This window comes from Stenella coeruleoalba (genome assembly GCF_951394435.1).
Source record: "Stenella coeruleoalba genome assembly, chromosome: 16".
NCBI classification, from domain to species: Eukaryota; Metazoa; Chordata; class Mammalia; order Artiodactyla; family Delphinidae; genus Stenella; species Stenella coeruleoalba.
In genome coordinates this window covers 5,088,803-5,102,232 of record NC_137162.1, presented here as the reverse complement: position 1 = coordinate 5,102,232, position 13,430 = coordinate 5,088,803, and the positions used below count along the sequence as shown (strand labels likewise).

General features: G+C 48.5%; 1 protein-coding gene across 2 annotated transcripts in view; it reads left to right on the top strand.

Annotated features, from left to right (window-relative positions):
• DOCK1 (dedicator of cytokinesis 1) overlaps positions 1 to 13,430 on the top strand; it is a 527,155-nt gene that overhangs the window by 459,274 nt on the left and 54,451 nt on the right. For both annotated transcript variants that reach the window (XM_079899863.1, XM_079899862.1), the window contains exon 38: positions 2,221 to 2,340. In XM_079899863.1, the coding sequence (XP_079755989.1) occupies positions 2,221 to 2,340 (120 nt within the window). The remainder of the gene's footprint in view (positions 1 to 2,220; positions 2,341 to 13,430) is intronic.

Here is a 13,430-nt window from a genome sequence, read left to right as displayed (position 1 = left end):
CCCTCCCACTTTGAATTCTAATGGCTTTCATTTGTTAGAAACCCAAATTTTAGTAACAAGGTGATTTTGAAACTACGAAGATATATCTTTTACACCAGGGAAATTAAAATGGGCTTGACAAGCTGCTTGGTCACCCTTACTCTCTCTCACAGTACATAAACTTTTCTACGGGCGTGTGAATGTAAAATAGATATATGGGTATGAAGCATCATTTGTTTAATCATTGCACTTACTGAGCACAGACGGGGTTATCACAAATGGTACAAGGGTGTTTCACAACCCAAATCAGTCGGCCCAGTTGCATTATCATTTCCACTGGGGTTTTGAATTTTCCAGTTGGATGCCAAATAATTGCTCTCCATATCTTTTACATCATTACATTTTGCAGTTTGTCCTAAATATGTTTTGATATTGCAGAAAATGTGAATTCATGCTGGTTAATCAGCGTACTAAAGAACGTTACTTGTATCTTTATGAAAATTCTTCACCATGATTGATATATTCTTGTTCATTGAGTAAAAATCCTCAAATAGGGTCTTCTTTTTTTGGTTAAGGCTATTTTGTCAAAAAAAAACAAGGGCAATAAAAACATCAGCCTTTCGCCTAGCAACCAAGTCATCTCATCTCATTGTTTAAGTGGAAGGTGTAAAGGAGTTTTGCTTCTCCATTCAGTATTTTTTTAGGTGATTTTAAACTCCAAGGAAGTTATTTGGCATCCAAACCTTCTTATTCTTATTTATCTTATTGTAGTTATGTTTCAGAATCATGTAAAATTTTACTTTTACCCTCCGTAAAAGTAGAAATCTGGCCATGTGGTGAAAATGCCACAATTAATTGAGTTTGTAACTCCCAGTTATGGTTGGGCTACGCACTTCTCCTTTGAAGGTGAAAGAATTTGCAGCAGCGTAAAGGTTTCTCACTCTTACTTGACACTCCAGGTGCCGGAGAGCCCATCTGGCCCCATAGCCCTTTCACCCTGTTCTTTGGAGCCCTGCGGTCCAGCACGGAGTGCTCCAAACCCCTCTGGCTTCGGGAAGGTGGGAGGGGGTGTGTGCTGTGAGAGCCCGCCTCTTAGGGAGCCTTGCACTTTTGCAGGCCTGTCCCTCGGGGCCTTTGCCCTCTGCCCCAGTGGTTCCTGTCCATTTGTCTTGCCCCCTAAAATGTGGCACCACAGCTGGTCCCATTGCTCCAGATGTGGCCTGGCCAGCCCTGAGTCCAGTGGGGGACCCCCCCACCCCACTCCACTGTGGTCCAGGCAGCCTGCAAGTCCGCTGCTTTCTTGGTAGCATCCTCGCTGTCCTGTCTTAAAACAGGGTCAAGACCCACCTCCTGAGTCCAACTGACGAGTGAGCCCATCCTGATTCTTTCTTCCGAGGAGCCTCTGCAGAACCCCTCGTCCTGCCTCCCGCCCTTAAATTGCCCATGAAATCTTTTCTGCAGAGTTATTATATACCCCTGTGCTCTAATTTGTAATAGCACTGTCTCTGGGGCAGGCATCTTCTGACTCATCTTTGACCTGGTGCCTTGCACATAGTAGGTCCCCACCAAATATTGAAGTTTATTAAACCCTATATTTAGTGCCATTGATTTCTTGAGCATAAGTTTAGGAGTTTAGGTGTCAAATGAGCTTGCCTTCACTTTGATGCATCCTTCCTTCATCCCGTAAGTCCACTGTCACGTCCACAAACGCTGGCCGAGCCCTGCCTTTGCGACAGGCAACGTGCCTAGAGCTGAAGATCCCAAGACGCCTCCCTGTCTGTAAGCAGCTTTCTTTACGACCTGTAAGTGGAATCCATGTGCCTTCTGCTGTTGATTAAAATGTTGAGCAGCACAGGACTGAGGCCGCCGCCCAGGGATGCCCCACTTGAGGCAGCCATAGATCACCCGGTTCCTCATTCTTCTGGAAGGTTCCGAGGCATCATGGGCAAGCTGACAGTTCTGTGCTGTCCAGAACCTGCCGGGTTTCTCTTCTGTGTGAATGTAGACTGAGCTTTGCCGCCTTCTTTCTTTCACTCGTCTTGAGGCCTCTGCACAGAGGTTCTGCCCTCAATTCCAGACCCGGCAGCCTGCTGGCAGCAGCTCCAGCGACCCCCGGAATCATGGCCCGAGCACCCACACTGAATTCAGGGCTTACTGTGTGCATTCTGACCTGACGGTAGGGAAACGGTAGCCCTGGCCATGCCCTCACCTGGCACCGCTTACGCTTTCCTTTTGCCTCAGTGGTCGGAGGACGTGTGCGCGGCCCACCTCACCCAGCGGGACGGGTACCAGGCGACAACACAGGGACAGCTGAAAGAGCGGCTCTACCAGGAAATCATCCACTACTTCGACAAAGGCAAGGTAAAAAAAAAAATGCAAATTTTCTGGTGTTTTCCTCTTTGTGTGCACCTTCTTGCAGCGTTGTAAACACATTTTTTAACACATGGTGTTTGTGGTACCAGAAATTTGTTACAGATTGCGTATCTGAAGGTTTTATGCAGGACCCTCCCGCTGGCGCTTCTAAGTAGAAATCCTACCAAGAATAAAAATCAATCGCCCTTTTGTAGATGCTCTGCTGAAAGTTAGAACTGAAAAGCACAAGTATTTTCACAGTCCTTGCCAGAGAGAACCCAGGCTGGGACGCTGATTTGGGGGAATTTCTGGCTACATTAGAGCTAATGCTTTCCTTTGACAGTTTGCGTTTTTCTGTTGTCACCAAAATATTAATCCCATGGCAAGACCAATATCACTCATTTTGGTGGCATCTCCATTAACTGGCTCAAACAAAATTATTTAATCTGTTGACTTCTACTAAAAGGAAACCTGCCATCATTTTAATCAGCCAGTAATAGGTCTCATCACTGTAGTTCATATGATTCAGATAAATAGTAACTATTAATAAAAAAGGGGGGGCTTCCCTGGTGGCGCAGTGGTTGAGAGTCCGCCTGCCGATGCAGGGGACGCGGGTTCGTGCCCCGGTCTTGGAAGATCCCACATGCCGCAGAGTGGCTGGGCCCGTGAGCCATGGCCGCTGAGCCTGCGCGTCCGGAGCCTGTGCTCTGCAACGGGAGAGGCGACAACAGTGACAGGCCCGCATACCGCAAAAAAAAAAAGGGGGGGGGGGCTTCTTCAGTTACGAAGTTTTTAAAATCTGCCACTAAAGTGGCTTCTAAGCTCATTCTGTGCCTTCCTCGGGATTCTTAACTCATCCCAGTTACCAGCCATTTTTTTTTTTTTTTTTTTTTTTTACTTTTTTACCCTGAGAAAAGTTACCAGAGAATTCCACGACGGTACCTGTATTCGTTTCTTAGGGCTACGGTAACGTAGGCCTACCCACTGGGCAGGAATCTGTTCTCTCACAGTTCTGGAGGCTATAAAACCAAAGTCAGCGTGTCGGCAGGGCCGTGCTCTCTGAGAGAGAATGATTTAAGGGGAGAATCTGCTTCCTGCCTCTCAGTGTCTGGTGATGCCGGCAGTCCTTGGCTTGTAGATACATCACTCCAGTTTCTGCCTCCGTATTCGTGTGGCTTTTTCCCTGTGTGTCACTGTGTCCAAATCTTCCTCTTCTAAGAGCACCGATTATTGGATTTAGGGCCCACGCCATCTAGTGTGACCTCATCTTAACTTGATTATGCCCAAAGACCCTGTTTCTAAATAAGGTCACATGCACAGATACCAAGGGTTAGGACTTCAACATATCTTTTGGTGGGGGGACCCAGTTCTACTCCCAGCAGCACCCACATCGGGAAAGGATGGTGGCTGACCCTTTTTGTGGTTGTCGACATAAATCAAACCCTTTTGAGGAGATCATGTGTGTTTTATTTATTCCCTGGGGTCCTTGACATGGGACAAAAATCAAAATGTTCAGAATAGCATGAGGATTGGCCAGAGGCCACTTGGAAATGGTCTGTGAATTATACCTGGTCCTATAGCAAAGCAGAATATATTTCTTCATAGAAATGAGATGGTTTCACAATTAAGGCCAACTGCTAAAATTTTATTAGCTTAGCCAGGGGAATTCTGTTTCTCGACAGACTGCTAGAAAAGTGGAGCCGTTCCTTCCCCCAGTGGCTTTCTGGCTTATCATGTTTTTGAGAAGGGTAATCAGGTGTTACGGAAGGGACAGGAGGTGGGACCCCAGAGCGGCCCAGGAAGCCTGAGGGCCAGAGGTCCTTGGGGCTGAAAGAGTGTGTGCCTTCGCTGATAGTCATTGTGGGTTCTCACGTCCTCTGACAGCGCTGGCCCCGAGATCTCTCCCACCACATCTCAGCTCTCCTCCCTCCCTCGCTCCTTAAATTCTGGCCACACCACCCCTTCTGGGTCCTCATGCACCCCAGCCCTTCCTGCCTCTTCCTGGCAGGCCTCTGCTACTCCTAACCTTGGCTCATTTGTCCTCATCCAGCTTAATGTCACCTCTGCTCCGATGCCCACAGTGGCCTCTTTTTTTCCCGTATAGCACTTAACCACAATTTGCAGCAGTAGATTTGCACGTGTGTTTCTTTAGCGAGTCTCCCATAGGCCATGAGCTCTGTGAAGATAGAGGCCACACACGTGCAATCCCTCACAAGACATGTAACTCTCAGAGCCGGGCACGTAACACAGGGGCGTTTGTTAGATGAACAAAGAAATCAGTGAAAGAATGCAGGAACAAAGGAGTGAATACTCAGCGTTTAAGGGTGATTTCGGACAGATGAGAGGTGCTCATGGACAGCAGGACAGCTGGCCTTCAATAAATAATAAATTGAGGAACCAAGTGGGTTTGGTTTGGTTTTTAGCCAGAGTAGCCTCATACGGAGGGAAAACAATGAACGTGTTCGGTTTAGCACGGTGGTTCTCAACCAGGACCCTTTCAGGTCATCATGCCTGGGGGTGTGGATGTGACTGGCGTCAAGTGGGTCAAGGTCAGGGATGCCACTCAACATCCTACACGGCGGACAGCCCTCACCACACAGAACTATCCAGCCCAGAATGTCAGTAGTGGCCAGGCTGAGAAATCCTGGTTTCGAAAAAAAGCTAATTCAAGTGATAAAGCACTACAGGCAGAAAGAGAAAGGGGCTGAAGGAATGTTCTCACGTGTTTCTGTGTTTTGGAGGAGACAGAAGGATGGCTCTAGTAAAGTGAGCACTTAGCTCACCTGGAGTCAGGAATGTTCAACTTGATTGAACTTGTTAATCAAAACTGAGGAGAATCGTCTCCACAGCAGCCGTTAGAGGCGTACTGGCAAAAGAGACTGAAAAGCCGTTTTTGAAGGCCCATAACTTCTCCACGAGGACGTTAAAAAGAAACGGAAGTTCACGCATCTTTCTGAGGCTAACATGAGGGCGAGGGAGAAAATTTCATCAAACAAAATTTCAAGTACCTGGATGATGAGCCGCGAAGCAAAAAAAAAAAAAAAAAGTCGTTTTAACATCAACGAGCATTAAATTTCCTGGGGAAAAATTAACAGAAGGAAGTAAGTATCTTATTAGCTTGGATGGGCTGGAATCTGCTGGGGTTCCAACCTCTCACCGTCTCAGTGGTGCTACACAACCCAGGTTGATTTCTCACTCCTGCTGCCGGTCCCTCCTCACTGCTGGGGACCCAGATGAGCGCAGGTCCCAACACAAAGGAATGCAGCCTCAGAGGGACAGCGAGTCACTGCCTGGCCCCTACACACTCGGCCCAGAAATGACACGTGCGTTTGTGCTCGTGTCATTGACTAAAGCAGATCACGCGGCCACAACGAGCTTCAGTGGATGGGGACGTGCCCGGAAGGGAAGGCAATGTACGTAGCGCCTGCATCTACCAGGTAAACCAGGTAAACTACCAGGACGTTGAATCGGACAAGCGAGGCGGGGTTCTAACCTAGGGCTCTCAAGGCACGTGGAAATTGCCTAAGTATATGTGTGTCCTAAAAAGGTACTATTCCCTCTAACCCCCCAATTACACAGCTTCCCACAGCTGGACATGTGAGAATAGCGCTGTCTCTAGAACCTGGTGCTGGGCAGCTCCTCCGTAGTTGAATTTCTTCCTCGGGTTAGGGAGGGGTTGGGAACGACGTGACTGGGCTGGGCAGTGCAGGGGCAGCTGCACCTGAGAACTGGTTCCAGCTCCCTGTGGCCAGGACGCCCGAAGTCTCAGCAGGTGGGGAGTCAGGGTGGCAGGAGGTCACAGCAGAAGGAAAGTTTGCTTCTTCATGCCAGATTTAGAATCACATTCATTAAGGAAACAAGACCGAGACCTGGTCTTATTATACCTGCCAGGTGTTGGGTATATGCGGTGTTCTGGGAAAGAGCATCCTTCGTGCCTTCTCTGGAATAAGACAATGGCTGAGGTCGTTGCTGCAGATTCAGAACTTGACCTTGGGAAGGACTAGATGCACACATTTCTGTGCTCTGTGCCCAGACTGAAGTTTTGTTTTTTGGGTTTTTTTAATTGAAATATAGTTGATTTACAGTGTTGTATTAGTTACAGGTGTACAGCAAAGTGATTCAGTTTTATATATGTGTGTGTGTGTGTGTGTGTGTGTGTGTGTGTGTGTATGTACATATGTATATTCTTTTTCAGATTCTCTTCCATTACAGGTTATTATAAGATACTGAGTAGAGTTCCCTGTACTATACAGTGGGTCCTTGTTGGTTATCTATTTTATATATAGTAGTGTGTACACGTTAATCCCAAACTCCTAATTTATTCCCCCCCCTTCCCCTTTGGTAACCATAAATTTGTTTTCTATGTCTGTGAGTCTATTTCTGTTTTGTCAATAAGTTTATTTGTATCATTTTCATAGATTGCACATACAAGTGATATCATATGATATCTGTCTTTCCCTGTCTGGCTGACTTTACTTAGTATGATAATCTCTAGGTCCATCCATGTTGCTGCAAATGGCATTATTTCATTCTTTTTTTGGCTGCGTGCTATTGCATTGTTTATATACCACATCTCCTTTATCCATACTCATCTGTCGATTCTTGGGGGAAAAAATATCTTGAAATGGGTGATAGTTGGCAAGTGATTCAGCCCATGGGAATTTGAAGGAAGGCTGCTCACTGTGGGGTCCTCTGGGTAGAGGTACCCAGGGAGCCAGCCCTCCTATGATGGGTGGCCAGTCCAGACTGAGACGCACCGTCAGTGCACAGCAGCACTGGATTTCTAAGGCTCAGCCTGAACAAGAGACTTGTTATGAGCTGAACTGTGTCCACCAGAAATTCATGTTGATGCCCTAATCCGAGTACCTCGGAAGGTGACTATCTGGAGGTAGGGCCTGATCCAATATGACTGAACTCCATATAAGAAGAGGAGATTAGGACAAAGACACACACTGAGCAAGGACTAGGTGAGGACACAGGGTGGGGATTTGTCTCACAAGCCAAGGAGAGAGGCCTCAGAGGAAAGCATCCTTCTGACAACTTGGCCTTGGCTTCTCACCGCCAGAACTGTAAGGAAATAAATTTGTTTCAGACGTCCAATCTTTGGAACTTTGTTATGGCAGCCTGTCAAACATCTCATTAATTTTGTGTTATTGATTCCATTTGAAAGAATACTTCAGGTATATTAAATATTACTAAAATTAATTCCATTTTTTTAAGAGTTTGCTCATTTTTAAAGCTTTTTCCTTTTTTTTTAATAAATTTATTTATTTTTGGCTGCGTTGGGTCTTCGTTGCTGTGCGCGGGCTTTCTCTAGTTGCTGCGAGCGGGGGCTACTCTTCATTGCGGTGCGCGGGCTTCTCATTGCGGTGGCTTCTCTTGTTGCGGAGCACGGGCTCTAGGTGTGTGGGCTTCAGTAGTTGTGGCACGCGGGCTTATTAGTTGCTCCGCGGTATGTGGGATCCTCCCAGACCAGGGATCGAACCCAAGTCCCCTGCATTGGCAGGCGGATTCTTAACCACCGTGCCACCAGGTCCCTAATTCCACTTTTTAAAATGTGGCTACTAGAAAAATTGTACATGTATCTTGGCTGATGGCTCCACTGGACACTGCTGCTCTGAGCCAAAGACTTTGCTTTTGTTGAGAACGGTGTCTGCTAGCACATCCATCCACAGGCTGCTGGTAGATCGAAGCTTTACTGCATGTCCTTTGGAGTCATCACAGGCAGCGGCATTGCTTACGTGCTCGTTGGGATACATTCCTTACACTAAATGAATATTTTGAAAAACTGAAATAAATCTAAGAGAATTAGGAAATGGGAACCAAAGCCAGGAGATAATAGAATGTATGTCAGAATGACAAGGGGAAGCATGATCACAAGCACCAAAATTGGATTTTTTTTCTTGTGACCCAGTGTCATTTCTGTAATTTGAAATAAGTGTCCAGCGTATGGTTGTTCTTAGCATTAGGGGATTTGGAGGGATGGGCATGTGAGGGGCTCTTTTATGAACAGAAGGTCCTCTGAATGAAATACAGACAAGGCATGGTAGGCAGGGAAGGAAAGAGTAGAAACAGAGGCAGTTATGAAGATAAACCATAAGAAATCAGGAAGAAGCAACATAGCTTTGTTGGAGCAAGATGGAGTTTTCTGGTACTTATGTATTTTATTTTCAAAATTTAGAATTATGCCTCTCAGTTGTTTTCTTCTGTGCTTTGACCAAAGTCTATTATAATCTTATTATTAGTTTCCCAAACTCTTAAGGATGAGTCACGTTTTCTCACTGTGATTTGTGTGTCCAAGTGCCTTCAGGATGAGTGTCACCGACCGACTAGCTCTAAGGTCTGCACCTTCTTGGCCAGGTTCTACCTGGGACACTGCTGAACAATGTGGGTCTCTGAGCAGAAGTCAGCTCATCCGGCGTGTTTTCCTCATGAGCTCTCAGCCTCCCTGGACTCCCAGTCCAAGATGCATCGCCCACATCCACCCCTGCCATTCTGCTCCCCGGGCCACCATTCTGGGCTCTAACAAAGTGGCCATGACATCATAGCTTGAATCGCTCCAAGGATGCCCAAACCTCAAGGTCCCCCAACCTCCTCTACAGGCAGATCCAGGCTTCTACCTGGCAGGTGAGGCCCCTTACAGCAGGGCTCTGCCCATGTATCTACCCTCTCGTCACCCACAGCATCTTGCCTCTTTCTGAACATGCTTTTTGATTCCCAGCCCCGGGACCTTCTGTGGTCTCCCCCAGATGGGAACGGCCCCTTCTCACCTGCTGTCTCTTGTGGTGACTCCTTCCCACCTCCTACGCATGTTTTCTTGCTGTCTCCACCTTGGAGCCTTTCCTGCCCCCCATGCAGAGAGAGTCTTGTCTCTGGGCTCTCCCTTCCCTGGCCAGGAGCTATTTCTATGTATCCTGTATCCCCTCCTTTGAGTATCTCACACTTTAATGGTCCCCTGAGTCCCCTGGGGATCTTGTTAAAATGCAGATTCTGCGAACTTCCTTGGCGGTCCAGTGGTTAATACTCTGCGCTTCCACTACAGGGGCGCAGGTTTGATCCCTGGTCGGGGAGCTAAGATCCCACACGCTGCATGGTTCGTCCAAAGAAAAAAAAATGCAGATTCTGATTCACTAGGTCTTGGGAGGGGCCTGAGGCTCTGCATTTCTAAGCAGCTCCCAGTAATGGCAGTGCAACTGGGCCAGGGTCCACCCCTGGGTCACCAGGTCCTGCTTTGACTGGAGCTCCTTGGGGACAGGGCAGGCTGTGTCTGACACTTCTGTTTGTCCCTCTTCGGGAGCCCTGTGCTGCACCCAGACTGGGTATTCAGTCACTTTTTTTAAGTAGACTGTTTTTTAATAGCAGTTTTTAGGTTCACAGCAAAATTGAACAGCAGATATGGAGAGTTCCCATGTACCCCTGCGCCATCCCCGACATGCGCAGCCTCCCCCACTGTTAACAGTGTCATTTTTATTGAATTAAGCACATTCTGGCCAATGCTTGAGCAAACGCTGGAAAAGGCCACCATCACTCAGACATTCCACAGAGTTCCTAACATGGGGCTTTTTTTTTTTTTTTTTTTTTGCGGTACGCGGACCTCTCACTGTTGTGGTCTCTCCCGTTGCGGAGCACAGGCTCCGGACGCGCAGGCTCAGCGGCCATGGCTCACGGGCCCAGCCGCTCCGCGGTATGTGGGATCTTCCCGGACCGGGGCACAAACCCGTGTCCCCTGCATCGGCAGGCGGACTCTCAACCACTGCGCCACCAGGGAAGCCCACATGGGGCTTATTTGTCTCACGTGTGTGGTCTGGCCTCCTGACGCAGACTCTGAGCCCCAGAAACGTCTGAAGGGCATCCCCCTGCCCCCCACTCCTGCCCGGCAGCCCCAGGGGCAGACCCCTGTCCTCATTCCAGAGGTGCCGCTCTTGGGTGCCTTTTCCGCAGGCTTGACTTGGCTTACGTGCTGCCTTCATTATAGAAGTTGTGGATGGAACAAAGACAGATTCTCCCAAGACCCGGGCCGGCTTTTCCTGCCTGGACTCCCAACAGAACCCAAGGCAGATTTGTGTCCTGGAAACCGTGAGCGCAGGCCCTTAAAGGAGCGGGTTCCCACCCCATCCCTTGGACGCCAGCACCTGCGGGGACACCCCAGGGCGCCCGCCAGAAACTGGGGTCAGACTGTATTAAAAGTCTGTCTGCCTTTGTACTCTGAAAGCAGCAATGCTGAATGGATTTTCTTCTCCTTCGTATTGGACACTCCAGTTTTTGAATTATGCTCTGTTATCTTCCTGTATTGCTTCTTCACAAAAATCATTCTTTTCCTTTTGCTTTTCCACCGTTTAAAAGGGTTCTGAATGTCTTTCAGCCCAGCTTTTGGTCTTTTCATCTGTTTCTTTCTCTCCAAAAAACATCATTTCCATCTGTTTCCCTTTTCATTCTTCTGCACTTCTTCCTTCCTGGGCTAATAAGTACTCCTTGCTCCTTTTCCTTTCTCTTTTTACCACCTGTTTTTGCATCTCCGGAAGCCCACTGTCGGGTTTTATCGTGGCAGTCGAGCTTTCTGTCCTGAAGATGCTCTGAATTGTCTTATTGTGTTTGGTTGAGGCCTAGTAATTTTCAGTGGAGCCCTTAGTTCAAGCCCTGCACTGAAAGTTACCAGGCTTCCCTATGGAGGGTGTGTCTAAAGTGGAAGCCCTGCTCTCAGGAAAATGCAGTCAGAGGGAGGGAGCCAGTATTAATGAGCATTAACCTCCTCGAAAGCCAGGAAGCAGCCTGGTAGCGTCAGCAAAGGGGGCACGTAGCCGACAGCCCATGTGATGTATGAAGCTCTGGGATGCTTTTCAGCTGGAGCTCTGTCTTCTTTTCCCTTAAAATAACCTCGCCTTGACGAAGATTGCACTTTGCCTTGTGCCCAAGTCAAAAGAGGAGGCATCTTGCATCATCTCACGAACTAAAAATAGGGGTTTGGAAGCAGGTTTCCACTTCTGATGAAATGGTTGGATTTCTTTTCTAAGTATTGGGGGTGACATTTTCTCATCCTCTGAGTTTCCTTTTAAAAACACAGCTGTCATTGAGAGGAATTACAGGTGCGAGCATCATATCACCCTCTTCTTGGTCTGTTCTCAGCATTTCCAGAATTTTCAAAAATCCTGACATTTGCCAGAATCTGTTCAATTAGCAAGAATTTGGCTGCAGTGCTCAGAGATCATGTGTTAATTATGATTCGCCCCCGAAAAAGAGCGATTTATGATCAGAGCATGAGAAAATCAAGGTTTAGAGTCGGTAACAGCCCTGCTGCCCCACGCCCCGCCCTGCAGGACCCCTCACACGTGTTTCCACCACCCAGCCTCCTGGGTGCCAGGTGCCACCTGCATCCATGAATTACGGGGTGCAGGGGGGGCGGGAGGGCAAAGGCCCACCTCGAGGCATGAGCAGGTAAGTACCAAAACCCTCCTCTGGTCTGTTGCACTGGTAGGCGCTGAGTCAACCTACCTAACAGGTATGGGAATGATTCCCTCTTCTGAGGAGAAAGGGGAGACTTCCTTGTCCCTGAGAAGGTGACATATAAACTGGGTCTTGAAGAATGAGACAAAGCTTGCCAGATGATGGCTGGGAGGGCAGGGATTCCAAAGACTGGGAATCACACTGGTCAAGACCAGGGCTCCGGAAGACATCTCGCTTTTCTGGAGAAGCCGAGAAGCCTGTCTCTCGGGGGGGCGGGGGGCGGTGAGGAAGGGGTCCTGGGAGACACAGATGCAGAGAACTTGGGAGCCAGTCTGTCCATGGCCTTGTGTGTCTCCGGAAGATTTGACTTACCCCATGAGGCACAAGAGCCAGTGAGATTCTATGAACATAGGCAAGGGTGCCTTTATTTTCCTCTTTTCAGGGAGTGATTTTGGCTCCAAGGTGACAGAAGCCCTGGGGGTGGAGGGGGCTGGAGCAGTGGTCCAGGCCTGACCTGTGGTGGCCCAGGGAAAGGTGGTGGCAGCGGGGATGAGGAGAGGCGGGTGACAGCTCCAGAGACTTGACGTCAGCTGATCACACAGTGTCTCTCAAATGGGGTCAATGTCAGATGTGTGAACGCCCAGAGGGGCCGGGTACCAGGCTGGCTCAGACACCGGGAGCAGAACAAGCCTCACGTGGCTGCAAAGCTGGCAGGGAAGTGACTTCTGATCCGTCCAGGGAGGTGTTACTTCCTTCCAGGCAGTTCGAGCAGCTCCGGAGTGATTAGGCTCCATTCCCTCACGTGTGAATTCTTTTTCAAAGTAATTGATTTTCCAGCTAGTGATAGCCAGGCTGTGTGGGGCAGCTTTGACCCCGTCACACCCTCCTGCCCCGGGGACAGCCCTCCGTGATCATGTCCAAGGCCTCTCTTCCCCCACTCAGCCCGGGATCCCCCACCCCATCCAGGACATCACTCTGGCCCGTCCGCCCTCTCCCTGACAAGCAGCACTGTTTTCCTCTCCACTGGCTAATACACACTCGCCTACAACCATGCCATGATTTCTCCCATCTTTAAAAAAATTCTCTCTCGTTCTGACTCCCCTCGCCAGCTACTGCCTGTTTCTCTTCTTTCTCCAGCCCTCCTTCAAGAGCTATGTGTACACTTCTGTTCCTTCTCTGTTCTCCCTGAACCCACCCCCATCACAGGTGTCCAGTAATTATCTACAGAATGAGGGGATGAGTGACAGGATGTGTCCCTTCTCCTTCCAATCAAACCACCAAGGAAAAGGCAGCGGTATCTTTTGCTGTCTGGTTTAGGCTTTCTAAGGGCTTGCAGAACTACAGATGTCCTGGCTTAAAGAAAAAGGAAAAAAATCCTTTTTTTTAGGAGGAAAAAAAAAAAGTTATGCCTTCTCCATTTTTCCCCGGGGCATTAAAACTGAGCAAACCATTTTCCATTTGGACTAATAAAGAATTGCTGTGGGGGAAAAAGGAACATGATTTCAATGGTCAGTAATTCTTGAGTACCTGACTGCACCACAAGGCAGGATTTGTCTTCGAGTCGGTGTAAGAACCTTTCCAGCAAGGCTTCCTAAGTCCAGCCCAAGTCCCAGATCCCACTGGGTTTCCTGCCCTACCAGAGGGCAGCCAGCCCATCT